This window comes from Stegastes partitus, unplaced genomic scaffold (genome assembly GCF_000690725.1).
Source record: "Stegastes partitus isolate 25-593 unplaced genomic scaffold, Stegastes_partitus-1.0.2 Scaffold1803, whole genome shotgun sequence".
Classification (NCBI taxonomy): domain Eukaryota; kingdom Metazoa; phylum Chordata; class Actinopteri; family Pomacentridae; genus Stegastes; species Stegastes partitus.
In genome coordinates, this window is record NW_007579534.1 from 101,219 (window position 1) to 127,871 (window position 26,653).

General features: G+C 42.6%; 2 protein-coding genes across 3 annotated transcripts; both read right to left on the reverse strand.

Moving 5' to 3' along the window:
* LOC103372676 (40S ribosomal protein S4) lies at positions 1-26,653 on the reverse strand. Of its 2 annotated transcripts, XM_008302373.1 has the most exons (8): positions 26,641-26,653; positions 25,207-25,214; positions 5,779-5,819; positions 4,258-4,438; positions 2,323-2,420; positions 1,537-1,708; positions 1,284-1,441; positions 1-163 (listed from the first exon to the last, which is right to left on the reverse strand). In XM_008302373.1, the coding sequence occupies exons 3-8, from the start codon at positions 5,803-5,805 to the stop codon at positions 62-64; spliced, it is 738 nt and encodes a 245-aa protein (XP_008300595.1). In that variant the 5' UTR covers positions 5,806-5,819; positions 25,207-25,214; positions 26,641-26,653; the 3' UTR covers positions 1-61. The 2 variants fall into 2 exon arrangements, with proteins under 2 accessions (XP_008300595.1, XP_008300594.1); XM_008302372.1 differs by lacking the exons at positions 25,207-25,214; positions 26,641-26,653 and adding an exon at positions 6,432-6,489 and having other exon boundaries at positions 5,779-5,856.
* LOC103372675 (cbp/p300-interacting transactivator 1-like) lies at positions 13,666-21,631 on the reverse strand. The gene is made up of 2 exons (XM_008302370.1): positions 21,398-21,631; positions 13,666-15,935 (listed from the first exon to the last, which is right to left on the reverse strand). The coding sequence occupies exon 2, from the start codon at positions 15,914-15,916 to the stop codon at positions 15,341-15,343; it is 576 nt and encodes a 191-aa protein (XP_008300592.1). The 5' UTR covers positions 15,917-15,935; positions 21,398-21,631; the 3' UTR covers positions 13,666-15,340.

A 26,653-nucleotide genomic window follows, 5' to 3' on the forward strand; every position in this document is an offset into this window, starting at 1 on the left:
TGTTTTGTAAATAACAGTTTATTTGAAAACCAGGTGTCGGGCGGTCTGTTTGGTGGCCAGTTTAGCTGCTGCCCTGCTTGGCGGCCAGCCTCTTGTCTCTCTCCTCGGCGATGGTCAGACGGATTCCCTTTCCTCTGGGCAGGGACACCCACGGCTTGTTGCCCTGGAAACGAGCAGGACGGAGATCAGAGTAATTAGTTAATGCTGGTCAAAAGGCTTCACGGTCAAACACCAGCGGGGAGAGTCTCAGAGAACTGGACGGACTGCTGCATAAAATAGATCTTAAAGATGTTGAGGAGGGCTCTGGAAAACTAAAGATAGTTAATTTGATTTCATCTGATATTTTCTGGATGAAACGGGAGCAGATTATTCTACTACATACATATAATAAAAACCAACCATCTTATGAAACATTTAGGGAGAGAAGCTGCTCTTGGTCGTGCTAACGTTTATCTGACGGCCAACACTTGAACGCAGCGCCGTCACCGAGGTGGAGAAACGCTCGGGGTCGAGGCAGCTGAATAAATGCCACAGAGCAAAGAGACGACTGAGCTGCTGACAGATTCGCTCACAGCAGCGACCACGTGAACGTCAGGCAGCAGAGAGAAGAGGTTTACACTGACAGTCTCTGCAGGCCAGGTCCTCCTGATCTCTCAACACGGGTGAGTTGATGGGATGAAGCCCAGTCTTAAGTTTTTATACTGAATATGTTTGAGTTAGAGCGACTTTTACTGAAAACATTGCAATGCAGAAAAGAGAACATGTCGGAAACAATCAAGTCTATACATGGATTGATAGAGTTTTACTGGACTCTACCGAGTAGCTTAGCTTTAGGCTAACTAAGGGCATCAAACTACAACATTTTTAGTTGAATATTTCACATGAAGCATTTAAGGAGAGAAGCTGCAAACTGTAGAAAACTATTTAGTTTTTAAAGGTTGTAATTGGAGCTCAGAACTTCTTAGAGGAATTGGTTCTGTTTTTTCAGTGCTGATCAAAACCAAAAAATGTCATCATTGCTCCAAACTCAACTGACTTCACATCACTGATCTGATTTTTTTACTCTTTGGTCCTGATTGTCTCAAAGCAAATATTAAAAGATCTGCCTTTGCATTTGTTTAAATGATGGAAATACAATTTTAATCAGTCCTACAATGTATTCCAGACATATTTTGATGCTGTGCACCCACGACTAGCTCTTATATCCAACAGTAAAAGCACAGACTGCTCCTCAGACCCTGTAGCAGGTCAGCGACCTTCAGAATATTTCTCCGTATCCTCACCTTGCCAATGACGAAGATGTTGGAGAGCCTGGTGGCGAAGCTGTTGCCTGTGCTATCCTTGACGTGCACGACGTCGAAGGAGCCAGGGTGACGCTCCCTGTTGGTGATCACACCGATACGCCCCAAGTTAGCACCGCCAGTCACCATGCAGAGGTTACCTGGAGGGAGGAGAGCGTGAGAAGCAGGTGAGAACTTTCCTTCATAATTAAATAGATCTAAGGAACCTGTAGCTCCTGTGACAAGTCGGACCTACCGGTATCAAACTTGATGAAGTCTGTAATCTTGCCGGTGTCCAGATCAATGCGGACCGTGTCGTTGACCTTGATCAGGGGGTCGGGGTAGCGGATGGTGCGGGCGTCGTGGGTCACCAGGTGGGGGATTCCCTTGGTGCCAATGATGATCTTCTTCACCTTGCACAGCTTGTACTGCAGAGGAAGAGGAGCTGGGTTAGGGAAAGTGCACCAACGGATAACAGATGCAAATCTGAGGAAAGACAACACAGAAACTGAACCAGCACTGCAAGTTTGTCTTTGCCATCTCGGTCAGCCATCATCAACTCTCCATCTGCAGAGTTAATTCATCTCAGAAGAGGATTGCGACCAGATTTGACCAAAGGTTTTGCAGATTAAACCGGGTTTCAACACCAGCAGCTGACCAAATCCAAAGAAAACTAGTCACACAAGCAGATTACACCCAACAAGTCTGTCATCCTGCCAGCATTTCTGAGATTTGGTGTGTTCTTGGCAAACAGGCTCCGAGCATGTGGTGACACCAGCCATCACTAACAGTGTTGCTGGTCTGAGTCCAGCTGATGTCAGACATATTTTTCTTTTCCACCTTCTCTAATGAGACTAAAATAATTTACTGCATCCATCAGGGTAGATGGATGTTGTAAATTGCACATTGATCCCTGATAGCTCCAGTATTAAGTAGCAGATAAATCACAGGTGCTGGAGACTCTTCTAGCAAAAGATGCATCTGCTCTTTAATAGACAATAACTCTCTTGTGCATTAATAAAAATCCGTTTCCAGCTCTCACCTTGGCCTCCTCAGCGGTGATGCGGTGGACGGTGAAACGTCCCTTCACATCGTAGATCAGGCGGAAGTGCTCGCCGGTCTTCTCAATGCTGATCACATCTGCATTAACAGAAACAGTTTCAGCATCAAAACAGTCATTATATGTTCAAGTGGTTGTGAAACTGGAATCCCTTCTGCTTTTAAACACACGCAAGGTCCAACCATCTGACAGCAGAAAATACTCCTTCTGTCATGATAGCTACTACAATTCAATAAAATTTAAGAGCTAAAGTTAACCCCTTATCTGGACCAGCACAAATTCTATTTACCTGAATGTATTAGTAAAAGTCACCAACAAAATCGACTTGTGTTGTGGATAACCGTCAGACTCAAGCTGAACCATCATTCAAGCCTTTATCATCAAATTTGTGCAAAAATTTTCCCAACAGTCAAATCAATTCTTATTTTTTTAGGCAAATGCCAAATAGTATTAGTTTCCTTTTCCAGGTAATAACATGTCTTCTTGGAATGAAACCAAGTTAGAAGTATGAAAACAGGGACAAAACTTTATGTACTATAAAAGCAGCATTCAGGAATGACAACGCCTGTGCTGTTTAAATTAGAGGAAACACTGTTGATTCATAAAATAAAATCAAAACAGTCCTTTAAGAAAAAATGGTCATCAAACAGTGAGAAAATGCTTTATATAAACTTTCGGAAGCTTTTAGAGAGCAGGTTTCAGTTACACTGCGACAGAAACTCTAGAATCCCGCTCTGCTTCTGGCTCACAGTGTTTGCTTCGTAGCTTTATAAAAAGACCGTCCTGCAGCGAAGGCTTCCCTTGGATTTGGAAATTAAAACGCCACAGCTCCCTATGAGGCCGTTGGCTGGCGATGAGGTGCAGAGAAAAGTGACAGGGCGACAGGGCTGGAGGAGGCGTGACTGTTACTGCAGCCCTACTGCTTTGGTTGCCATCACTAACGACCGCTTTGACAATTAGACGCAACACATCTACACAAGATTGAGATAAAAACTGATGGGATTTTATTGGTGCAAGGTGCACAATGTAAATTTGTAAACAGCTAAACAGGCGAAGATAACATCACACCAAAATAAACATTATCAAGTGAAAGATTGCCATTTTGAGAGTAGGAAATCCAACCCACATGACCAGGATGTTGACAGCGAAGGAGACGTTTGTTTTGGTTACTAATCTTTCCCAATTTCTAATCATCTAAGTGTGACATCGAATGTTGTCTCATTAGTCACCCATCCTCCTCCTAGTAGTTACATCCCATCAAAAGAACATTTAAATCAAACTAATTTAATCCCTTTAATATCTCACTTTGACACCTCCACCCAAATGACTGACTGGTTCCGGTCCGATCTGACATTTTTCCATCTGCGTATTACATCTCAAGCCCAAAGTGACCTTTGTGACAACCACAGAGATCACTTTCAGATCTCATAAACAAGACTGAAAGACAGACATCTTAATCTAATTAGTTCTCCAACAGACACACCCAAAACAACAGCTCACATCACAGCTGGACACTGACGAATCACGCTTTGCAAGCTATCTGTGGAGCCTCTCCTTCAAAGAGAATCTCCTGACCACGACTATGCAAATAAAGTCAAACTTACTCCACCAAATTAAAAACAAATTCATTTCCAAGTCCTCATTTTGAGTGCAGACAAGAGTTAGGATTATGCAAGTGTTGTTTCTGGAGCTCAGAACTTCTTAGAGGAGTTGACTGTATGGTTTCAGTTCGTTGCTGATCAAACCAACGTATTCATCATTGCTCTCATTTACCACTTCAGTCCTAAACATGCACTGATAAATGACTACTTGATCTCATTACAACACCTGCATATTTGTGTAGAAGCAGAAAAACTACCCAAATAAACTTGAAGCAGGATTTGTAAATGACCTCCGACAGAAGGCTCTAAGACTCACCCATGAATCCAGCAGGGTAGGTGACATCAGTGCGGACTTTGCCGTCGATCTTGATGAACCTCTGCATGCAGATCTTCTTCACCTCATCCCCAGTCAGGGCGTACTTGAGGCGGTTCCTCAGGAAGATGATGAGGGGCAGGCACTCCCTCAGCTTGTGGGGACCGGTGGATGGACGAGGAGCCTGAGAGGAGCAACGAGACAACTGTTACTTGGGTAGAACTTCTGGCTTTGTAGAACACAGGATGGAAGAATGGATGAAAAATGACATCTTATATAATCTAATTTAATCGTAAATCTCGTTTTCTATTTAGTCCATTCAGAGCATTTACTTAATTTCAACCAAATGGATTATTTTAATGAGAGAGGGGCGGTTGTGTACGCTCTAATAAATACCCAGTACAGCTAAAGAGAAAACGCATTCATGTTAGACCTCCACGTCACTGTCAGCAGACCGTATTATGCCCCTCTAAGCACACGCATATTAACATTCCCAATTACAGCTCTCTGAAAAGCAGTGCTCATGTGTTATAAGCAGGAAGTTTCAGGATTGTTGTTCTCTTAAAAGACAGTAAGTCATAAGCTAAGCTGAAGTTATGTTTTCAGCCACTTCAGACTTGATGCCAACGTATGAAAATCGTCTCAAACTGAAATTTGGCAGTTTCCAACTTAAAGTTTTGAACAATCCGTTTAGCAAATTTGAGGTACGTTACGCTGCACATATAATCCAAATTACAGCTCTCATGTTAATGGTTTGTAAGTTCACGTCATCTTACTTGTGTGACACTCTTGATGGCATTTAACGTGGCAACGCTCCATCACATTGTGGGCCTTTTACACATTAAATATTAAACTGAAGCTTCACTTTATATTCACATTTTCTTAAATTGCTCAGACCCATCCTAATGACACTTAATCGACTGGTGATGAAGGGTAACGGTAGTCAAAGCTCATTAGCAGCGCTGTAGTTCTATTTAGCAGTCATATGGCTCGATGCTAACACATGAATCACAGCACAAATTGAAATTTAACAGCTGTCACTGTAATTACACAACCAGAATTTCATGTAAACAGACTTGTATTAACCACAGTGGGACAAGCCTAATGAATATACAGCTCTAATTTGTGTGTTGTGTAGCATCATTACCTTTGGATCACAGAGCAAAGCCGTGAGTTGTACTGATAAATTGGTGTAGGGAGATAATGGGTTGTTGTAACTGTTATACATCAGACTGCTCAAAGATTTTAGTGAAGTTGATTTGAAAACTCAGCAAGGCAACTGACTGAACCTTTTTTCTGGTGGTTGTTGGGTTGAAATATCTTCAGAGGAGCACAAACCAAGATTTATGTTGCACAGATGATGTTACACACTGGACTGACTACAGGTATCCACCACCACATATGCTTCAAATGGGAAAAGCCTGCCTTTGCTGCACACCCAGCTATCCTATAAATAGGAATCTGAACCCATTTCTTCTACACAACATTTAAGCTTTACACTGAACCAATGGAAACGTGACTTACAAACACTCCAGTGAGCTTGTCCAGCATCCAGTGCTTTGGCGCTGCGACGCGCTTCAGGTGCTTCTTCGGTCCTCTTGCCTGAAGGAGAGAACACAAAGTCGGTCAACAAGCTGGGAAAACAGCCGGTATTAGTGTCTGAGAAATAAACTTTAATCACAACTGAACATACGAGGAGTGGGCGCTCTAGTAGAGCCCAGTAAGGCGCCGTCCGGTTAGCATGATGCTAGTAATGGATGCAGGCTAGCACAGCCGGCTGAGGCCTAGCCAGGCTAACATTAACACAGCTTTAATGGTCACATTCTCAGCGTCTCGTTATATTTAAAAGTAATTTTGCAATCAAACTCTGAGAAGAAATGACCCGGGTGGCACACATTTCCATTCAATTCAAACAGCAGTCAGCGTTTCATTTAGCAAGCTAACGGCGTTAGCCACAGTGAAGCTAGCAAGCCGTGGCTGATCAGACCGAAGAGGTCCGGTCGTTTCAAATCATCAGTAAAGAGCAAGAATCGTTGATTTTTGTTACAATATCCACGTTTACTGTTTTAAAAGATGTGATATTTTAAGCTCTGACTGACACTTGTATGATAAAACAACAGCAAAAAGTGATGTTTAGAGATTATTTCAGAGAGGAATGGTAAGGAGAAACAGCTCACCATGTTGGAGTCTGCGCGGAAAAGGACCTCCTAGCTTCCGGTATAGAATGATAAGGCCTCCTACGGCGGCCTGGGAGGGACATAACAGCTGAAAAGCGAAACCGAAATGCGTAGAAGTCCTTGCTTACAAATATTTACATATTTTACATTATTCACAACATTTTAAAATTATGCGGTTTCAGTATTTTCCAGAGGACTGTGAATTCTTACTTAAAAAAAAAAAAAAAAAATGTGTTTCTCGCCTTCTTTGTTCTCACTTTTTTCTAGCATGCCTCTAACCTTTTAGTCTTTTGTCAGGTGTTCAAGAAGTGGGTGATCAGCGTTTTCAGGGAAAACAGTCAGCTCTCTGCAGGACCCCCAGACCTCCAGGGGTCCCCAAAAGGTTCATTATGTACAACTTTGTCTACGTCTATGATTAACAACAGATTTCATAGTATAAAGGTAAAAAAATTAAAGCTATTGCATAAAAAAATGCAAATGTAATGATTCTGTGGGGGTCAGGTAGGAACCTTTTGTGAGTTTTTGGTTGTTTTAATACGATACAAGCTGGTAAAACCCCTCCTCCAGCTCATGGCTTTTGTCTTACAGTGGGATCCTGTGTCAAAATCTAGTTTTAGGGCCTGAACTGCAATTTTGTGTTAATATTGTGGTTTTTGTTGTTTTGTTTTTTCTCTGTCTGTCACATAATTAACACACAGAAATCCTGCAGAAAACTGCTATTATTCTGTCACAGGAGCGCTGGAACAAACCCAACCAGCAATTATTTTCCATAATCAAAACCCTGTCAGCTATTTAAGTTCATTAAATGTCAGAAAACTGTGAAAAATCTCAGAGTGAAAACATTTATATGTCTTGGTTTGACTGACAAATTGTCAAAATCAAGAAGATGTTAAGTTTACACGATTAGGAAACGAGGGGAAATTGCAAATATTCACATTTAAGACGCTGGTGGCAGATCATTTTAATAACAATAGCAAAAGACTGCAAATACTTTGTCTGAAATGACTAATTTAGTGATCATCTGATGATTTCTGGGTCTCGTCTGGAGAAAATGACCCCCTCATGCCCGTTATGAGGTTAATGTAGCTGTAACAAGTTATAGCTTCTGGAAATGGTTTTACAATGAAGAAAAAGCAAATGTGACAGCTGGAAATATCATGTTTTCTGGTTTGTATAAAGTAGAAAAAACTCTTAAAAGGGTGAATTTGACCACAGAAACAAAAAGAATGACCAAAACCACAAAGGTTCATTCCATTACAGCATCAGCTGGACTTAATTATGTCTGTATTAAACAATGTTGTATCCATTAGACAGTTTGTTTAAACAGATGTCTCTTTTCTGTATTTCTTCAGCCTGTTTGACAGAAATGTCTTTAATCCTCCCAAAAAACCCTCCTCGCTTCCTGAGCTGAGTGTTCTCAATAGATTTTTTTTTTTAAGAAGTGGGTCAGAAATTTAAAGTCCAGAAAACAGAGACGGGTCTCCAACTTGCTGCAGGCTACAGTCTGTGTTGCTGAGCTTCTGCTGCTCTTTACAACATTCAGAAATGGTCTCAATAAAATGTAGGTTAATGGGTTGAATCTGTTGGAAGCACCTGCGACGCTGCCCCAAAGAACAAAGTAAGGAAAAAAAAGAATAAAAAAATAAAGTGGGTCACTGGAGATGGATGTGCAAATATATCGGCACACAGGAGCATTTGTATTTGGCATAAATAGAGTCCAGGTTTGTCCCCGGCTTTGGGATTATAGTTGCTGCAGCCTGGGGGAAGCAGAGATGCCTTCAGAGAGAGAGTCGGCATGTGTGCATCAGTTGGACTCATTTGGCAGGAAGACACAGACCCAGGAGGAGTTTTATCTCCGTAAGTGTAAACAGGACCGAGGTCTGCCTACGAAGCTGGCATTTCCTGAGCAGGACGGTCTGCAACACACAGGGAACAGTCTAAAGATGGTCTGATGGCAGGGATAAACGGAGGGTGTGCATGATGTCTGAAATCTTTAAAGTAGATTCTCTCATCATGGGGCTGTTTTCATTAACTGATGTGACTTGCTGTTAGATTCCTGCCAAGTTCCTGCATTGTATGTCATAATCCTTTCTCAAAATATAAAATACAACTATTATTAATCAATAAAAGGTTTGAGTTTGTCCACCACTGTCTTTGGTTTAAACACCTGCAGAGCTCATGGCCTCCTCATCAGCTACAGATGGACTTTGTCTCACAAATTAGCAACTGGTAGCTTGTTAACATACTGAACTGTGAAGGTGGTGCTATAAACATTAGACCGGCTTTGCAGCAAAAAAAATTACAACAAAAAATAAATAATACACCTACCAGAGGCACACCAGATTAGTGACTGACAAAAAAAATAAAATAGAAAAAATAAAAATAAAATTCTGCATAGAAGCAAATATTTTCCTTATTTATGTCTTCTGCCATCAACCACATTTAAATAGCTTGATCTGTGTTTGCACTGTGCAAAAAAAGAACAAAAATATGATCTTGGAGTAGCAGTAAAAGACTGAAAACTTAAACTTTTCAGTGCGTTAAATTCTCCCTGTGAGTGCATCCCATTATATGTTAAATTACTGGAGTTATTATTACAGATGTGTTCATGTGCAAGGAGATTTTTACTGCTAGTTTATGGGCGTACAGCAAATGTTTTTTACCTTTTTCATACATTTGCAGTCGTCAGTGTGGGGATTCTCTTCCAGGAAGACGTCAAACACTTAATTTTGTGCATTTTTGTGGAATTTTTATGCACCAATTTGTTAAATTGTTTTGTTTTAATTAGAGTGGAAATGTCCAATTTCTGTAAAGAAAAATATGGTCTGCTCTGTTTATGCACTATATTAAAACATGTGCCTATACATGAACTTTAATCCTGAAGATTAGAACAATTAAAGGAGATTTGTGCAACAGAGCAACGTGCAATACACACACAAGCATTTAAGAACTTTAAAATCTTCAGAGTGTCTTTCTGTTCAGTCAGACATCTTCTCGTGTGCTCATGATGCTTCCTCTGTGTGTTTATTTAAAGCAGTGGACTGTAGCACTGTGTACAAGACAGGCTTCCTCCAGGGGACAATAAAGTTTACTTTATTTAAAGCCCTCTGACTGCAGTGATAAGTAGCTTCACCACCAGAGGGCAGCAGAGCACGGCGTAGTCGTGCAAAGAGCAGCAGAAACGTGCAACCTTGAGAAAAAAACACAGCTTTGAGATACATAGAATGGAGTAAAAAGTACATTATGTAGCAGGTAAAGTACAAATACACTGATGTTAGGCATCAGTAGTGTACAACTAAAAAGCAGAGCAACAATAACCAAACATGCATGTTTATATTGGTGGTAAATTCATATTTTAATGTAAAACAGAATTAATTGTGATATATTTCATATTATTAATGAATGCATTTACTGTGTCATATAGAAATGTAAAAAATAAACAGTGTACAAGGACAATTATTTAGTTTTTGGTCATTAATAACTGAATTAATTGAGTTTTATTTCACTTTATTGACATTTTATGCACACTGTCTTGTACTGAACTGATGGATGTCTCTTATATGGGGAGAAAGAAGAGCCAATATTAATTTTCAATTGCAGAAAATGCAATAAAGGATGTTTGCAACAGGATTAATTGTATTTTACTCAATGCGCTTACTATGACGAGCCAGCAGATGGAACTCTTGTAATGTGAAACCAACTGTGTCCTAATGCATAAGAACAGAAACATAAACTGATTCTGCTTGTTTAACTTTATAAGCTAACATTATTCTTTATAGCGGATATTGATTTCTTGCTCTACATTCTGTGCATCTGTTCATATGTGTGAATGTGTTATATTCATACATCGTATGTGGTGTTTAATGACAGATAACCACTCCAGCTCAGTTTTCACTTTCTTTATTTTCCCCCAAAACTTCAGAGCCGTAACAAAAATACAAGCTTTTGTTTTCCAATATGATCTCAGTCATTTACATATTCATATAGATGTACAAGTGAGAGTCGGTGAGCAAAAAAGTGCTTTAAAAATCATCTTTGAATAATAATTATTTCATCACTAGAAAGAAAAAAAAAAAAATCAAGGAAAGAAACTGCAGGTAGAACCAACAACAAAACACAACATCAATGTACAGAATCAAAGGCAGGTCAGTATTAAATCAGTGCTTGGGTTTGGAGCAGTGGTTTTATTACTGTGGAGGAGATATAGCAGATATATCGCTGCTTGTGTTGGAGGTTTGCACAGTCCTTGATGTGTCGGGACATATTTCACGACCCCGACGCCCCGAGGCAGCTGTGGAGAGCGTAACCGATCGCCCATGTCACGTGAAAACTGTAAATCTGCTTCATTTGTTACAGCTCAGCATCCAAAATTAACAGAAATGTCACAGGGTTTGTTTTTTTGGTGATAAGGCACCGTTTAGAGAGGCTGATGCTTCATAGAGCAGGTAAAAGCCAAAAACAATAATAAAAACAACACGTGGGTTCGCAGGTAGTGGAAATTCAACCTTCATCGTGACACTGAACCCGTCTTGTAGCTGTTTTAATCGACTACAGAGAATCCTCCACTGGGCTGCTGCAGAACATCTGGACCAAAATCCATCTATTTCCTGCTTGTTTTTCTATTTGCTAAATGACAGCAAGTAACAGCCCTTTTTGTCTTTTGACTGTTTCCGACAATAACAGGAGATTTCAATGAGTTAATTTTGACTTTTAGAAGAATTTTGGGTCATATTTTCCTCCCATTCCTTCCCATAAAGTTTGGCCTACAGGTCTGAAATTTCATACAGCTGCTGTTTACAAGATGTAGAAGGTCTGTGGTGATTTGCATTGTCCTGACACAAAGCATGTCCTCGTTACTGTTGTTCAAATACGACTTACGATAGATCAAAGTGGAAACTTTTTGGAGCCGTATGCTACATGCAGTTTGGTGTTACACTGAGCTTTTTTGGTTAGCCAAAGGGGAGGATAGACTATCAGAGAATCTAACTGCTGCAACATACAGTATTTCTATAATGCTATAATATTACCACAGGGAAGTTTTTCTTTGTGGTAATTACTTTCAAAGTCTTTGAGGGGCCATTCCAGCTGATAATCTGTCTGTCGATGAAGCTAAAACGTAAGAAAACCCAGCGTGTGCGCTTTGAAACAGGAGTAACGCTGTAATTAGGTTCAAACTGACCCCAAAGCTGAAACCATGATGAAGAATACTTTAGCGTGGATCTAAGTTTTCAACACTGCAAAGAATATTTTGGTTCAGGAGGTCTGTGCCGGGGTTAATCTGCAATATCGGAGGTCAAGGAAAAAGAGGAAATGAAAGCCCTCAGACGATTCGAGCAGCTTCTCAGGGGAGGAGAAGGAGGGATGCTCTGGTTCACACAGCAAAGAGAAAAGAAAAAAAAAAGAAAAACCAACTTCCACTCAGCTGGGATTAAGACCGGACCGCAAAACAACACACACACAGACACACAAAAATGTGGACTTTAAAACAATGTGGAAACAAACACGAGACTGTGTTCGATGTGAGGAATGTTTTTTTGACCCACTTAGGCGGCGAGACGGAGGAAGAGGAGACTCAGAGTGTCTGTCTGTGTCAGTGAAGTGGTTGTTTCAGAGGAAATACCCACCAAATCCCCTCGAAAAGAGAAAAGGATTCTGTCAAATTACTCCTTCAGCGGGTTTTCATTAATCGCTGCTTCTCCCGTTTCATTAAAAGAAAGACAGAAACACAAAGTGGGTGCTCGCTGACTGGAACCGAGACCTTTATCAGCCTTAAAACGTGGTAAATGGCAGCTAGTGAGTGTGTGTGTGTGTGTGTGTGTGCAGGAAAACAGCTGCAGAAATATGTGTGGAGCTGAAGTTGTGTGTGTAAGCTGAGCTGTGTAGATCTAAATAAATTAACAAGGCTCGGCGGGTGTTTTTCCTCCTCCAGCGGCCTTCATGTGCAGCTTTTCGGGACTCGCCTCTTTTCCACCGACATCACTATCACTTTCGCACACAACAGGCCCGAAACCCTGTGAAGTCCGTGTAACTGAACAAGGGCCTGTTTCGTGGCTGCTACTCCCGTTTCCCTGCTGTAACACCATCCCCACGCTGCTTATTCCTACGAACGCCCGGTTTCAGCCTGTGTGCGTCTGCGAGGATGCACGTACAGGTGTGTTTTGTGTGCGTGACGTGCAGGTGTGTTATTGTGTGTGGTCCGGGGAGGAGAGCCACAATGGCGAGATGACAGACGCGCCGGGCTGAGGTGAAGGGCCTTTGTTCCCGACGCACAGCTCGAACCCTCCGTCTCCTCTTACCTCGCCGGCCAGAGCCCCCATCCTGGACCACATCCATCCACAGCAGCACAGTAAAGCCCCTATAGGTGGGTGCAGGCTGGGGGGTGGGTGGGTGGAGGGTCAGGTGTCAGTTTAAAGCCCCCCGGATATTTTCAACCGCTCAAGTCTGCGGCGGCGAGAAAACAAACACCTGGTAGGTGGAGAGTGGACTCTATAAACCGGTTAATATTCCATCCACAATCGTAAAGTGAGATCATTCGCGCACCGAACTGGCAACCACATCTGGCAGCATCGTGGAGGTCCAACAGTTCACCGTCGGCTCTCTTTAAATAACGAAGGTGTTCAGTCCAAACACTCTCCGTAAGCTTTAAAACACGCTCAAAGATTCAGCAGAGCTCAGCTGAAAAACAAATCAGCGATATCTTTTCATTTATCTGGGAAACAGCCCTATTTATTCAGGGTCTGGCTCAGACTGTGGAGGATTATAATGTGTCCATGAGTCTGCGTGACATTATTTCATCTAAATATGCATGTTCCAGCTGTTTCTGACCTTCTGCTAAACTGCAATGACTATTGTGCTTGAGTACATGAAAAAAAATCTATTTTCAATTCCTCTTTTTTGCTCTCGAGGGGGCCAACCAAATGAAGATCCATGTTTTAGAGACGGAGATGTTCAGCCGTGGTGGTGACGGCTTATTTTCTTCATGATACGTCTTCCAGCTTACATGAAAACATCACACGGACAAAGTAGATTTCCACCAGACTATTTCTGAAGCCCTCATCCCGTCTTACACGTTCATATTGTTCCACATGCGATAAAAGGCGCTTGCGATTTTCACGTGAAATTGGAGCTGCGGAGTGCGACTCGACGTGAAAACAACCATTGAACACGTAATTTCACATGTAAAAGCTCGCTTTACACAACAACGCCATGTCAAGGTTGACTTATTAGCTCCTTTCCCACGGCTTTCAACCGTATCGCATGGCTCAGATTTGACATGCAAGCTCAGTAGCAGTTATGATGTAATCCAACACTTTGAGGACTTCTTCAGAGTTAAGCGCCGAAGTTCATCCGAGTGTCACGACTTTAAATGTGACTTCATATTTCACTTGTAAAAGCTCTTTGGTGAAGGTTTTACCAGCTTTCTTGCTGATGTCGGTGCTGGTTTCGGTCAGCTGCAGGAGCAAAACTCTGATTGTTAGACAGAAGAGCAAAACAGCATTTGAGGATGAACTGAAGCTGAGGAGCACCAGTGTGGTTGCCAGACGGTGCGCCGAATCTGCCTCTGTAACGCCATCGAACAGTAGGAACTAATAGGAGCTGGTTCAGTGCTTTAGCCGCTAAGCAGGAGCTTCTAGGAAACTTCATTTTGGTCTGAACTCTGCGGACAGCTGCAGCATCTCAACAGGTCAAAGGTGTGCAAACAGCAGCGTCTGATGAGAAAACAGACAACACCTCCTTATCAGGGCTCTGGTGATAACACAGTCTGAACAAACTGTTTGACACAAATATCAAAGTGACAGAGCAGGAAAAACTAAAGGCAGCCATCGTGTGAATCTGACTTTGCTCAAAACCTTCAGTGTAAGAAACCCGGGATCACTGACACCGCCTCGCCTCGGCCGGCGCAGGTCACAAAACATAGCGTGTACATGTAGTGGCGACTTGCATGACCAGAGCCAGACACAATTTACTCCATTCAGCCCCGAAAGATTCCACATTTCTTCATCTAATTCATTATGTTCAGAAAAGCAGAGCTGGCTATAGACACGCCACAGAAGCTCTCCTTGTCCAGACTCCTGATGGATATCAGCCACTGTCTTAAATAACATGTTCTATGAATACGACTGGTTGAGCTAAATTCAAACAAAAAAAAAGAAAGAGAAGTACATTGAGATAACCAGTTCTCAGACAATCAGTTTCTTTGTGAAGCCAAGAGACAGGAGTCTCTTTCCCATGAGACCAGAGTCTAATATTGTCTATTAAGAAAACAGGAAGCGTAGTGTTTGCCATCCTTTGACAAATCTCCCATAAAGTCGTGGTTCCCATTTTCATTTTCCTTAAACGCTGACTTGATCAAGAGAGCCTGGTGCTAAGAAGAGAGGGGCCCGAGTCCAACAGGTGTATCTTACCTACTGTCTTTATAGTTTTGTTTCCAAGAGGTGGGCTCAAATGTCACCGTCAGCCCCTCTCATGTCAGTCAGCTCGTTTTCATTAAGCCACAGTGATGGAGGAAAGAGGAGAGGAGCAACAGAGTCCTCCACTGCTCGCTTCTGTTCATACTCTGCTAAAGCTTCTGCTTGTCTGTCTTTTACAATAAAAGGGGAAATATGAATGGGAGTGGGAGCACCTCTGGTTTCATGGCAGAAGAGAAAAATGCACTGACTGAAAGAAAACCAACTCCTTCAGAAAAACAACAAAATCAAAAGCAAGCTGTCTTGGTTTCGTCCGTCAGCCCTCAGCGAGTATGAAAGCAAAACAGAAACAGGAGTTTGCCTCTGATCTCTTTGTCACTCAGTGTCTCTTCTGTTTCCTCATTTTATCAACCGAGAAAGTGAGTAAAGAGAAAAACAAAACAGGGAGAGAAACCTTCTCTCTCTTTGTCAGTCATCTCCACTGCTTCTGCTCTTCGTAGGTCAGCATCCGGCCGGCACGTCTGACATGAAATCAAACTCGTTCTGGCCCAGCCAGAGCTCCGGCAGCTCGTTGGCTCGGTCCAAACCCAGCTCAACCACCAGAGACATGAGAACCTCCTCGTCCACGGGGTCAAAGTCGATAATTCCACCAGCGCCGGGGCCTTGGTTGCTCATGCTGATCCCGACGCCCATCCCGCCTCCTCCGAGGCCTCCGTTCGGCCCCAGGAGCTGGTTGCCGGTGCCCAGCGGGGAGGCGCCAAAGCCCCTTTGAGCTCCGCCTGGTGCTGGGTGTCCGGCCGAGGCCCCGGCCAGGTTCTGGTAGTGCGAGTTGAGCTTCTGCAGCTGCATGCTGGCGATGAGATGAGGCCCCGTCTGCAGGCAGAACGGCTGAGGTTTGGAGAGCGGCGCCGACGACAGCGACGAGCCGGGCGAGGACGCAGAGCCGGCGGACGGCGAGAAGGGCACGACGGAGGTTTTGGAGGAAGGGTAGTGGAGGAGGGAGGTGAGAGGAGAGGAGGAGGAGGAGAGGTCCTTCATCGCAGCGTGGGCGTTGCCAGGGAACAGCAGTGAGGTCATCACCAGGAAAACCCAGAGCCTGCAGGAGGAACAAGGAAGAGACGGGGATGTTACACAATGTCATCAGAGTGGGACATGAGGAGGAAGAGATAAGACGGAGCGTTAAGTCAGCCTGCTCCGATGGCCGCTGACATCACCCAGGATAGATGTCTTTAACGATAAGACCTCAGTGTAAGAGACACCTGCAAGGATTCAGACCTGCTGCAGAACAGCACCACACAACAGGAGAATGAAATGATGGAGCCTATAGAGTACAGTCAGTGTTTGGATGGTGAACCAACACCTTTAAAAGGAATAGTTTCACATTTTTTTCTTTCTTGCTGAGAATCAGATGAGAGAATTGGCAAAACTCTCATTTTTCTGAACTAAATATGAATCCAGTTCATTTTAACATTTAATAGCTGAGTTTGAATATCCAGAATGAACACAACAGATATCAGCATCATCATTTTGACTGGTCCTAATTATACTGGGCCTATTTTGTCAGATATCAACATCATCCAGTCCAAATGGCAGGAACAGATCTCTGTATTGTGATTCAGCTTTTACGAACAGAAACAACAGTTGCTGGAATGTCAAACTTTATTATGATTCGTCCAAATTGTTGATTTTGACTTGAAGGAAACTGAATCATAGAGAAAAACCACATCAGTCGATCCCTTTTGTACACATGAAACAAGAACTGCTGCTTTTAAAAAAAACACGTTAAACCTCGTAATGCCCAAATCTACAAGCGTTTCTAATCTGCACACACCTTTAAAGCGTTTCTGTGCGGCTCAGATGTTGCCACACAGAACCGAACCTGCTCACGCTGCGTGGATTTAACAGCACCTCTCCATGTGACATTTCAAGCTGCAGTTGCTCTTTATATTCAGAGCCGCTGTCGAGTTTTAGTGTCGCTTTTAAGAGCCTCTTTTTGTCTGATGAAGAGCAGCTCCAGCTGGAAACATCACACACAGGTGTGAATCATTTCAAGCCCGTTTTGTTTTCTGGTTGCACATGTGCATGGACGTCCTCTGCTTCTGTCAGTGATTAGTTATTGCATAATGAGCAGAGTTACTCAAGCTCGGTATTTGCTTGATAATCCTGCTGTTTGATTCTTCATCAGGCTGCTGTCACTTTAACACGCTCATCGTCGTAATAAGCTGAATATGATTCTCGTATCTGTTAAATGAGACACTGCTACTAAACTACGTTTACAGAAATGCAAAAAAGCATTAATTTTCAGTGAAGTGCTGCAACTAATGACAACGTTTCTCCAGATTAATCTTGCAGAAAATTGCACGATTAATCTAAAGGATTATTTTACTCCTAAAGTCCAAAACTTGATTGAAGCACACGCCACCGTATGCTGCAGTAAAGTACGAAATGTAAACAAAAGTTTACATATTTAGGTGCAAAACTCTACAGTTAAACTGGCAACTCCAACATGATGTGAACAGCTTTTAAAAAAAAGAGCTCGCTATTCAAGTTCGTAGATGCACAGAGAAGCTAAAGCAACTTGGAAGTGAGTTCTGGTTGATGTTTCCTCTTTATGAGCTGCTTTTCAGTCCCTGTTTCATCCATAAATGAGAACAGCTTTATTGGGAGTTAGGCTGTTTAAAAATACTCCATCTGTGAGCACAGAGAGCAGGAGAGAAGCTAAAAAGATGTAAAGTACCTCCATGTAAATAGTTGTTGCATGTTTTGTGTTTGTCTGCTGCACAGTGTAAAAACCACCTTTTAATTCTGTGACAACTTGAAGCACAAACATCAAAGTAGCATCAGTCTAAAGACATAAGCGATTTCTTTCATCACTTGAGGAATGATTTAGGACATGAGACGTAAAAGACTAACTGCACAGAAGCCCCCTTTGTGTCGGCCGAACGTTTTACAAGCACATTTCAAGCTCCGTATCTGAAAATACTTCCAAACAACACACTTCTCGGAATGACGAATCGATTACTCGCGGCCCGAGGAGCGGATGACAAATATCTGGAGCGGTCACTTTATTGCGTTTCCTGACAAACACGCGGCTGCTTCAGACCACAAACAACAAAGGCGTCGTTGACTTAACAGCGGCTTTTGCTCGTGTTCTTATGACCCAGTAAATCACATCTGTCTGGGAAACGCACAGCCAGGCGACCCTGGTGCCTGGACGGCCGCATGACTCGCTGCGTTTCGGGCCGATTCCCTGTGTGTTCGCTTGATGTCTGCTTTTCCTCTTGACCTATTGAGCAGCAAATTAACCATGAAAAGGCTGCGGGGAGACCGACGGGGTTACTGGGTGTTTATAGGTCCGTGCATGCATGTGTGTGTGTGAATGGAGCTCACAACACAACAGAGCCTTTGAGGATCTCAGAGAGCGATTGGGTCACATGGGAGGATAAATACATATGGGCCCTGAGAACAGACCATATGTCTGACTGTGTGTGTGTGAAGCAAGAAAATGTCACTGAGATGTGTGTGTGTGTGTGTGTGTGTGTGTGCAGAAAGACTCGGAGAGGCTCATGTTAAAGTCCCCGAGCTGGTTTATATTACACACAGTTCAAACAGCATGTGTGCCGTAACATGCACACACACACACTGCATCATGCGGCTATCCTTTGAGTAAGTTAATCGCTTAATAATATGTGCTGATCCACACACACACACACAAACACACACAAACACACACACACACAGCCCCTCCTCCTCCCGGCGCTGGCTCTTATTTAGCGAGAACATAATTGCTACAGGCAGGCATGCAGCTGCACTCGGCCGATAGAGTTAACACACACACAAAGATACCAAACAGCTGTCAATGGCAGGTTTGTGTGTGTGTGTGTGTGTTCATTATTCATTGACTGATTACTGTCAGGGCCAGGCTGCACATGGTGTCTCTGCTCAACAGCTTTCCACCACATGAGTCCAGGAGATGCAAAACACACAAAACACCTCACCAGTGCAGCTTTTAAAAAGCTTGCACCAAAAAAAATAAATAAATAAAAACAGCCTTAATCACAAAGTCGGGCTAAATGAGCTGCAGCCAGTGTGGCCAAATGAACGTGTGGAGGAGGACTTCAAGGAATGCGCCACCAAAAATCTCTCTTTCAAGTGTTAAAAGCTGTTATCACCACGCACGAGCTTGAAAGGTTGGTCGACTTACAGACGTCAGAGGCTGTTAAAACGTAGGTATGAAAAGTTTTCTTCCTCCAGAAGGATGAAAGCTGCCACATTTAAATATACGCTTCCCCAAACTTCTCATTTTTCCAAGTGTGAAGTTAGCATGACCCACAACACACATGAAGGGGAGAACATGCAAGGCTGGAATATCACTGCTTCTTCTTAAATAATTACTCAAATTAATGAATAGATTGTTAAAATTGTGACCATAATTTTCCACTAATTGGTTGTTTGTTGCTTATTTAGGTGATGATGTTGTCCACTCTTCACTACATTATTTAGACAATTTAAAACTTTGCCATCTTTTTTTTTTTTTCTAGTAAAAACATCATTAAATTTAGTAAAGCAAAGACAAAAACATATGTTACACATATAAATCCCTAAAAGCATGACTCCTGGTGGCTCTTCAGAGCTATGAAAAGGTGATAGTGCAACATTAAGAAGCATATTTAGATCCAAACTGTTTCCTTCATGGGTTTAAATCTTGACAGACCTGTTGGTTTACGGTCACCAGTCAGGTATTATTGGTATTTAATGTGTCTACTGGAGCAGCAACATGCAAAACAGATGCAATGCTTTCAGATGTCACTTTGGAGATTTAAAGTTCACACATCCTCAACTTTCATCTTTCCAGTGAATCAAAATGATCAAACAGTGTTTGTTTGTCTCCAGAAGAATCAAACGTTCCAGCAGCGAATTTCCTCCTTTACACAACAACTTATATAAAGCTTTTATAACATAATAACGTGTGTTTTTGTGTGAAACGAGGACGGAGCAGCTCAGCGGTCTTTAGGAAGGATGCTGTGAGAGACTCCTGGACCAGCGCCAGTGTTTTTTCCTGTTCACAGCTGACCTGACTCATTGTGTTCCTCCAACACTTTTTATGAGATTGTGAAATCGGCCCTGGCTTCGTTTCCCCTGTAAATTATTTCATTAGCAGTCTAGGCTGCTGTCTTGGCTGCCGACCGCTCTACATTTGTTTTAATTATTGGAAATGAAAGTCTGTTTCGGCTGCCAGTTTGGTAGCTCTCACAGAAAACAAGGACAACGCAGCCCTAAAACGAAAAATGCCAACAAACGGGGGAAATTAGAGGATTAGAATCCATCAGAGTCCAATATACGTCTTCAAAATGCCTCTTTTGTTCACTTAATTTAGAATGAATCAGAGAAAGACTGAATGCTTCACGCTTTTAGCCTGAAAAATGACTCACACAGTAAATCAGACGGATTCACTAATAATCTTTCAGCACTAAATACTGCAGAATCACTGCAGTGAATGGTGCCATAAAGTGCATTAACTTACTTTCTAGCAGCTTGGCACACATCTACTTCCCTTTACTGGTGTTTCACTGGAATATAATGAACAGTTCGCATAGTTGATGATCTTTTAAGTCATTTTTTCAAGGAAAAAGTCCCAGTTTTGGCTCCTCAAAGCGCTTTTCTCTGTTTAATGTCATTACAAATGTAATATATTTAAGTTTTCAGCCATTGAAAGGTCTAGCTTTGGGTTTTTAATGATTTTACATGAGGATATGTAGGAATAAAGTGGATTTTCTTCAATCTGAAAACAGCAGCTGAGGGAACAATCTCACTGTTGCGGAGCTTTTTATCCAAACACATGATGTTCATCACCTCAGACATGAGGAGGCTCCACAACAGCTACCAAACGCTTCAAAAACAGTGAAAATGAGACAAACACTGCAGAAAAATCACAGGAATTAATATGATTAGAGTGTTGTGATTTGTCAGCAGGCAGCCTGAGAGTAAGAGCAGCCGCACACAGACGGACACACAAACCACCAACAACAGGGGTTTCAATTACACAATTAAAGCCTGACGAGCAAATTGAAACGTCAGACACACACACACACACACACACACACACACACACACACACCATATGCTGCCCAGTGTGACACATCCACCACTTGTTTTAATTGGCTCCATGTTAAAGATGTTAATGAGAAGGCCAATTTAAAGGAGAAAAAAATGTTGATTTCCCCAAAGTTGAAGTCTGTTAAAGGAAAAACAAAGACGGTACTTACTTTAAAGACTCCAATTAACAATCTTGTGTTGTGTTTTGATTGATTTCGGGCAACACACACACTTTGAATAAATAGAAAAAGCACAAAGTTCCCAGAGAGTGTCTCTTGCAGTCACTCATTTGGGAATAAGGAGCTGAGCTGAGGAGATGAAGACGTGAAGCTGGCAGCAGACTGAGCTGCAGTCTGACCTCCTTCACTTCTTATGTAAAGTGTGCAGCAGCAGCAGAGACACGTCTGAAACTTTCTCTGGACTCACAGCACAAACACACTGACAGCTGCTCCACACACTCACCTGAGAGGAGCCCGGTGCAGCCCGACCCGGAGGCAAAGTGGATCCGAACAGTCCGGAGCGTTCTGCAAGTACTAATGTTGAACCAAAAGCCGGAGAGGAGCAGCTGATGACGGCCTCAGAGGAGAGAAGCTGCTGGAATAAAGCGAGCTGACTGAGTGCAGAGACTCAGGAGGGTCTGTCAGCTCCTCAATGAGCTGGGAGCAGAATAAAAAGCATTCTGTGCGTGTGTCTGAGCCTCCTCACTGACCAGCCCGGTGCCAGAGAGGGCTGAGGCCTCCACAAACCAGGGAGCGGATCACTGGATCTGGATCTGGATCTGGATGGAGCTGCTGAAAGCACAGCTCAAACATGTTGATTACAACCTGGGAGACATGGATGGATGGTCTAAATCAGACTCTGGTGAGGAAGAGAACAAGCTTGTAGTGATATATCAGCATCTGCAGCATCTTATATTCACAATAATCACTGATAATCGCATGTAGGTGGTTGATAAGCTGCTTTAAAATGTTTGAAAATAAGTAATTATCAGCCTTAAGTCTGTGTCTGACACTTTAAAGTGCATAAATTAGGTTTATTTCCTTACTGAATATATCAAAAAACATATTAATTGGTACTAAAACCACACTGGACTCACCAAAACGACTTCAGTGTTTAGGGTTTAGTAGCCAGGATGTGTCAGTTTATTCTAGAAATGTAATGTAGATCTCAAAAAGAGTCACAAGAGAGCCAAAACAAGATGCAAAATGACCAAAATGTGACACAAAACAAGAGCAAAGCAACCTAAATGTGACAAAATAACTTAAACATGACTCCAAACAACCCAAAAAAAATCCAACAAAGACATGCAAAGGAACAAAACAATTACAAAGAGACATAAAATGACCTCAAAGACACAAAATGGCAGCAAAAAAAAGAAAAACAGACAAAATTCAACACAATAGAGATGAAAAACAACCAAAATGAGACACTAAATAAACAAAATGTGATGCAAGAAGACCTCAAAGAGACAGAGAACAGCAACAAAGGCATAGAAAGTGACCAAGGTGTGACACTAAACAATCAAAATGGGACAAAAAGTGACCACACAGAGTAAACAAAGACACACAACAAACCACATGTGGCACAAAAAGAACTTAAACCCCAGAATGGCTACAAAGAGGTATAAAATTACCAAAACATGACAACAAAAGTGACCATAACGAGATGTACAGTGACCATAAAGAAACAAAATGCCACATGTGATGTAAAATGACCACAAGGAGAGGTGAAAATGTACAAACTCTGACACAAAACAGATGCAAAAAAACTAAAATAAGACAGAATAATCCAAACGTGACATGAAAGAGGCACAGAGTGGCTCCACAGACAGAGAAAACAAGCATAAAGAGGTGACCTCAAAATGACTAAAACAAGCAAAATGACCGCAGAAGGAGACTCGATATGATGCAAAACATCTGCAAGATGCACATTAGGAGACAAAGACGACACAAATCCGTTTCAGTGTGGGCGTGTTGCTCCTCTGTGGGATGAGTGAGGGGCCTTTCGCCCAGGGGCCCATTGTTTCATAATCCGTCCATGCTTGTCAGTGCGCAGAAATCGGATACATACTGACTGAAAACACCTGTGTGGACATATGGGAGCAATAACTTACAACAATGGTCACAAGTTTTGCATGTAAAATTAGAGCAGCGGTGAAGTCATCAACAAACAGTCGACGAACTGAGACGAGCTTCACGATAATGAACACGGTCCAGTTTACCAGTTTCAACTGTACCTACAGCTGACTTTATCGCGCTTCATGTTACCGCTGCTTTGGTTTTGGATGCACGGACGAAGAGAGAGAAACTTGACACTGCCTCTAAAGCTCATCCGTCATGCACAGACGTGGACGTGTGATGAGATCAGCTTGCATATGCAGATTTCTGAGGAGACAGATGGTGCAGAAACAGACCACAAAAACAAAGAAATGTGACAGAAAATGACCACGATGTGACACAAGACAAAGAAACAACCATAAAGAGATGCAACATGACCACAAAGAGACACAAAATGAAGAAAACGAGACACAAAATGACCATAATGGGGCAAAAAAACAAAGAAAAGCTTCTTTATCACATTTGAAAATGAGAGACATTGGAGTAATGTTGGGTCATGTACTGAAGAAACTGTCATGCAGAGCTCAGTGCAAATTAGTTGAACTTAGAGAGCAGCGTTTTTTATCCTCTTGATGTCCTTGTTGAGCAGAATCGTCATCAATATTTAGGCAGCTTTCCATTTCAGGAACTTGGTGGCCTGCAGGGGGAACATTTTGCTTCCCAAACAGCATCTAAAAGGACGATTCTTGTGGTGAAAACATGCACAAAGCTACGGGGCTCCTTAAAACGATGTGAAACTTCCTGCTGAAGAACATAACTACAATTTGTTGTTGTTTTCTCAAACTCAAGCTGTCGCAAAGGAAACAGAGAAGCTAAAAGGGCCGATTAGGTGACGTTCCTGCCACCGATCGTTGGCGACGAGGTCAAAAATGTCCAACTGTCGTGGTAAAGAAGGTCTGTCCGGATCCACAGCAGGGCCACTCCGTCCTCCAGAGTTTGGAAGCTGCCGCTCCGCAGGGCAGATGTTGCTCATTCTGAGGCAAACACCATCAGGAATCAAATGGACCATTTCAGAGCCTCAGTCTTTGTCTGTGTCACTCACCCAGAGAGGGAGACCTTGGTGGTCTGAGGGCTGATTTGCATAACTACATGTTCTCACTGGAGATGTCTTGGTGTCATTAAGGGAAAGTGATGAATATGTGCTGAATGATTTATCATGCAGGTTGGAGCATAAGAAAGGCTTGTAATGGTTATCTTTAAAACACAAAGCAGCAACTGAATAAATTCACACGAACCCTGAACCAGAGGCAGAATTTCAGCTCCTGAAATGTTGTGTGTTTGTCGGTTTACTGCGCTTTTACAGGGGGAACTTTAGGTCACGTAATTATGTTTGCTTTTTATTATGTAATAAAAAAAATCTACACAGAACACAGTTAAAGCAGTTGCAGCCGGCCGTGTGTGCAGGCGGGCCACGCACAAGATCATACAGGGAGACAATAAAAGGCAAATCACTTTTTCCAGCTTGCATCTTCATTGTGTTCAACTTCCTCTCAGCGAACAATCGAGTGAATGTGGTTTGTGTTCATCTTTCACACCAGAACACAATATTCCAGCAGCACAACAGGCATGTATGTGGATTGTATTGTGTTAAAGTTGACGGTTTGGGCGTCTTCCTCCAGGAAATTTTGAGCATCCAACACTTCATTTCCTGCATTCTAGTGAATTTTAATGCATGGATTTGTGCCTTTGTTGCATCGTTTTATGGTGGTAAACTGTTCTATTTGTCTTTAATGTTTGTATTGCACAAGTTTGGAGGCAAAAATCAGCTTAAAGTTTGTCACCAGCAGCTCAAACTCCACATCTGCTGAATAAAACCTGATTCTCTTCTGCGTATCTTATTCACGAGGGGCAAACAAAAGGCTGTTTGGGAAAAGAAAAAATCTGTGAAAGTGTCGTTGGGGAACCCTCCAAATAATAAAAAAAAAAAAGCTCTCTCTCTCCCTCCCCCACCTCCTGCTAGAAAAGAACAAGGCCTTTTCCAACATTCACCATTCATCACCATTCATCTCAATAGTGTGTGCAGGGAGGACGTCATTACGCGCCAACAACATGCGTCGGTGCGGTCAAGTGCCACGCGCTCAGCCTCTCTTCCGTTAAGCAGATAAAAGGTGGCATCTGTCTTTATTGTGCGAGTAAATCCCCTCCGCCATTGACCGCAGACACTTCACATGTTGATGAGGAGGAGGACGTATAGACGGAGGCCCCCGCCGCTTTGTTCCCCCTGGGGGAGACGTTATGCAAATCAAACAAACCGTTTGTGATTTCCATCTTAGCAGACAAATAATTATGGCATGTTGGTCAAACCGCCAGACTGGATTTCTGTTCCAAGCCGGGCGGACGGTTTCTGGAAAACTGTGCGGACTTTGGGAGATAGCATAGCTTTACTTCCAAAGCAGATGCGATCGGCATCGTTTTGGAAAGTTCCCAAAATTTTTGAAAAGGATTTGCAAGACTTATGCAAATCTTCCTGCAACTGGCACCTTTAGAGCAGCCGCAGAGAGCAGAAGGTGAGGAAGGACGAGTGTCGGGTTTATCTAAACTAACCAACAGCCGGGGTCAAATGATTCCCTATTCAGAGCGCTGGCTCAGTTTTGGAGGGGCCCGGTGCTCATTTGCATAAAAGTCGTTGGGGAAAGTTTTTTTTTTCTTTCCCATTGAGCAGCGAAGGTGTGTTCAATACGAGCCAGAACATGAAGGAATCCTGTATGCGATGTAGACAACAATGCCACGCACAGTTTACACAAAGAGAATAAAGCCCTCTCTTCGCCGAAGCTCCTGGAGAGTTCATCGGCGTCCGGCTGAGCCAAGCTAAACCCAGTTATTCCTTCCACTCGCATATCGGAAAAAATAAATCTGCATGCGTCCAGAGGAGGAAGAGCTCCAGCCAGAAAGCAGATTACAGATGGCAGCGAGACGTCCGTCTTCATCAGAATGTGGAGGATGATATTTTCCCTTACAGAATACGTTGCATCACACTGCTGCTGCTTTATATGGGATTTTAAAAATGACAGACGAGCTGCATAGACTTGTGCCTCTGTAATTTGAATTCCATGCTCTGACTTGGCTGCGAGTGCACACAAGTTATGTAACGCTCGCTGTACACTGACTCAGGCTGGGTGTTGCCAAGAAAGCCTTGATTTGTCATCTGATGATTAACTTTAATGTCTTTAATGCAGTGATCTGCTTATATTTCTGTATTTACTGGCCGGTGTTGCGTTTATCTTCAGCCGTGGACCAATCCCAGTCACCACAGTCATAGATCTAAGTGCTGCTAAATAGACTGGATGTGCACTTGCAGACAGGTCAAATGAAGTCACTTTTACCATCCATGTGCGTGCAAGTCAGCTGCAGAGAAGATGCCTAAATGTGCAACTGAATGATAAATAGTTTAATTCTGACTAGTCATAACTCTAGTTCAAGAAGTCTTCAGTTCCTCCCAGTTCAGCAGATCTACACTGTCACTTTTTAGACATCTTGTGCTTGAACGACACAGCAAGAACTGAAACTATGACTCATCAAAATGTAATTACATATAATATGAAGAGGGCTTTGACTGGATGAAAGGATGGGGTAAATATCTGCAGTTACCCAACAGGCAAGA

Bases quoted from the DNA above. Each gene is read 5' to 3' on its own strand.
- LOC103372676 (XM_008302372.1), bottom strand. The intron at 2,421-4,257 runs GTGAGTCTTAGA...CTGTTAATGCAG, and splicing joins CTACCCTGCTGGATTCATGG to ATGTGATCAGCATTGAGAAG. The intron at 1,709-2,322 runs GTGAGAGCTGGA...CTTCCTCTGCAG, and splicing joins TCACCGCTGAGGAGGCCAAG to TACAAGCTGTGCAAGGTGAA.
- LOC103372675 (XM_008302370.1), bottom strand. From the start codon at position 15,916: ATGACCTCACTGCTGTTCCCTGGCAACGCCCACGCTGCGATGAAGGAC.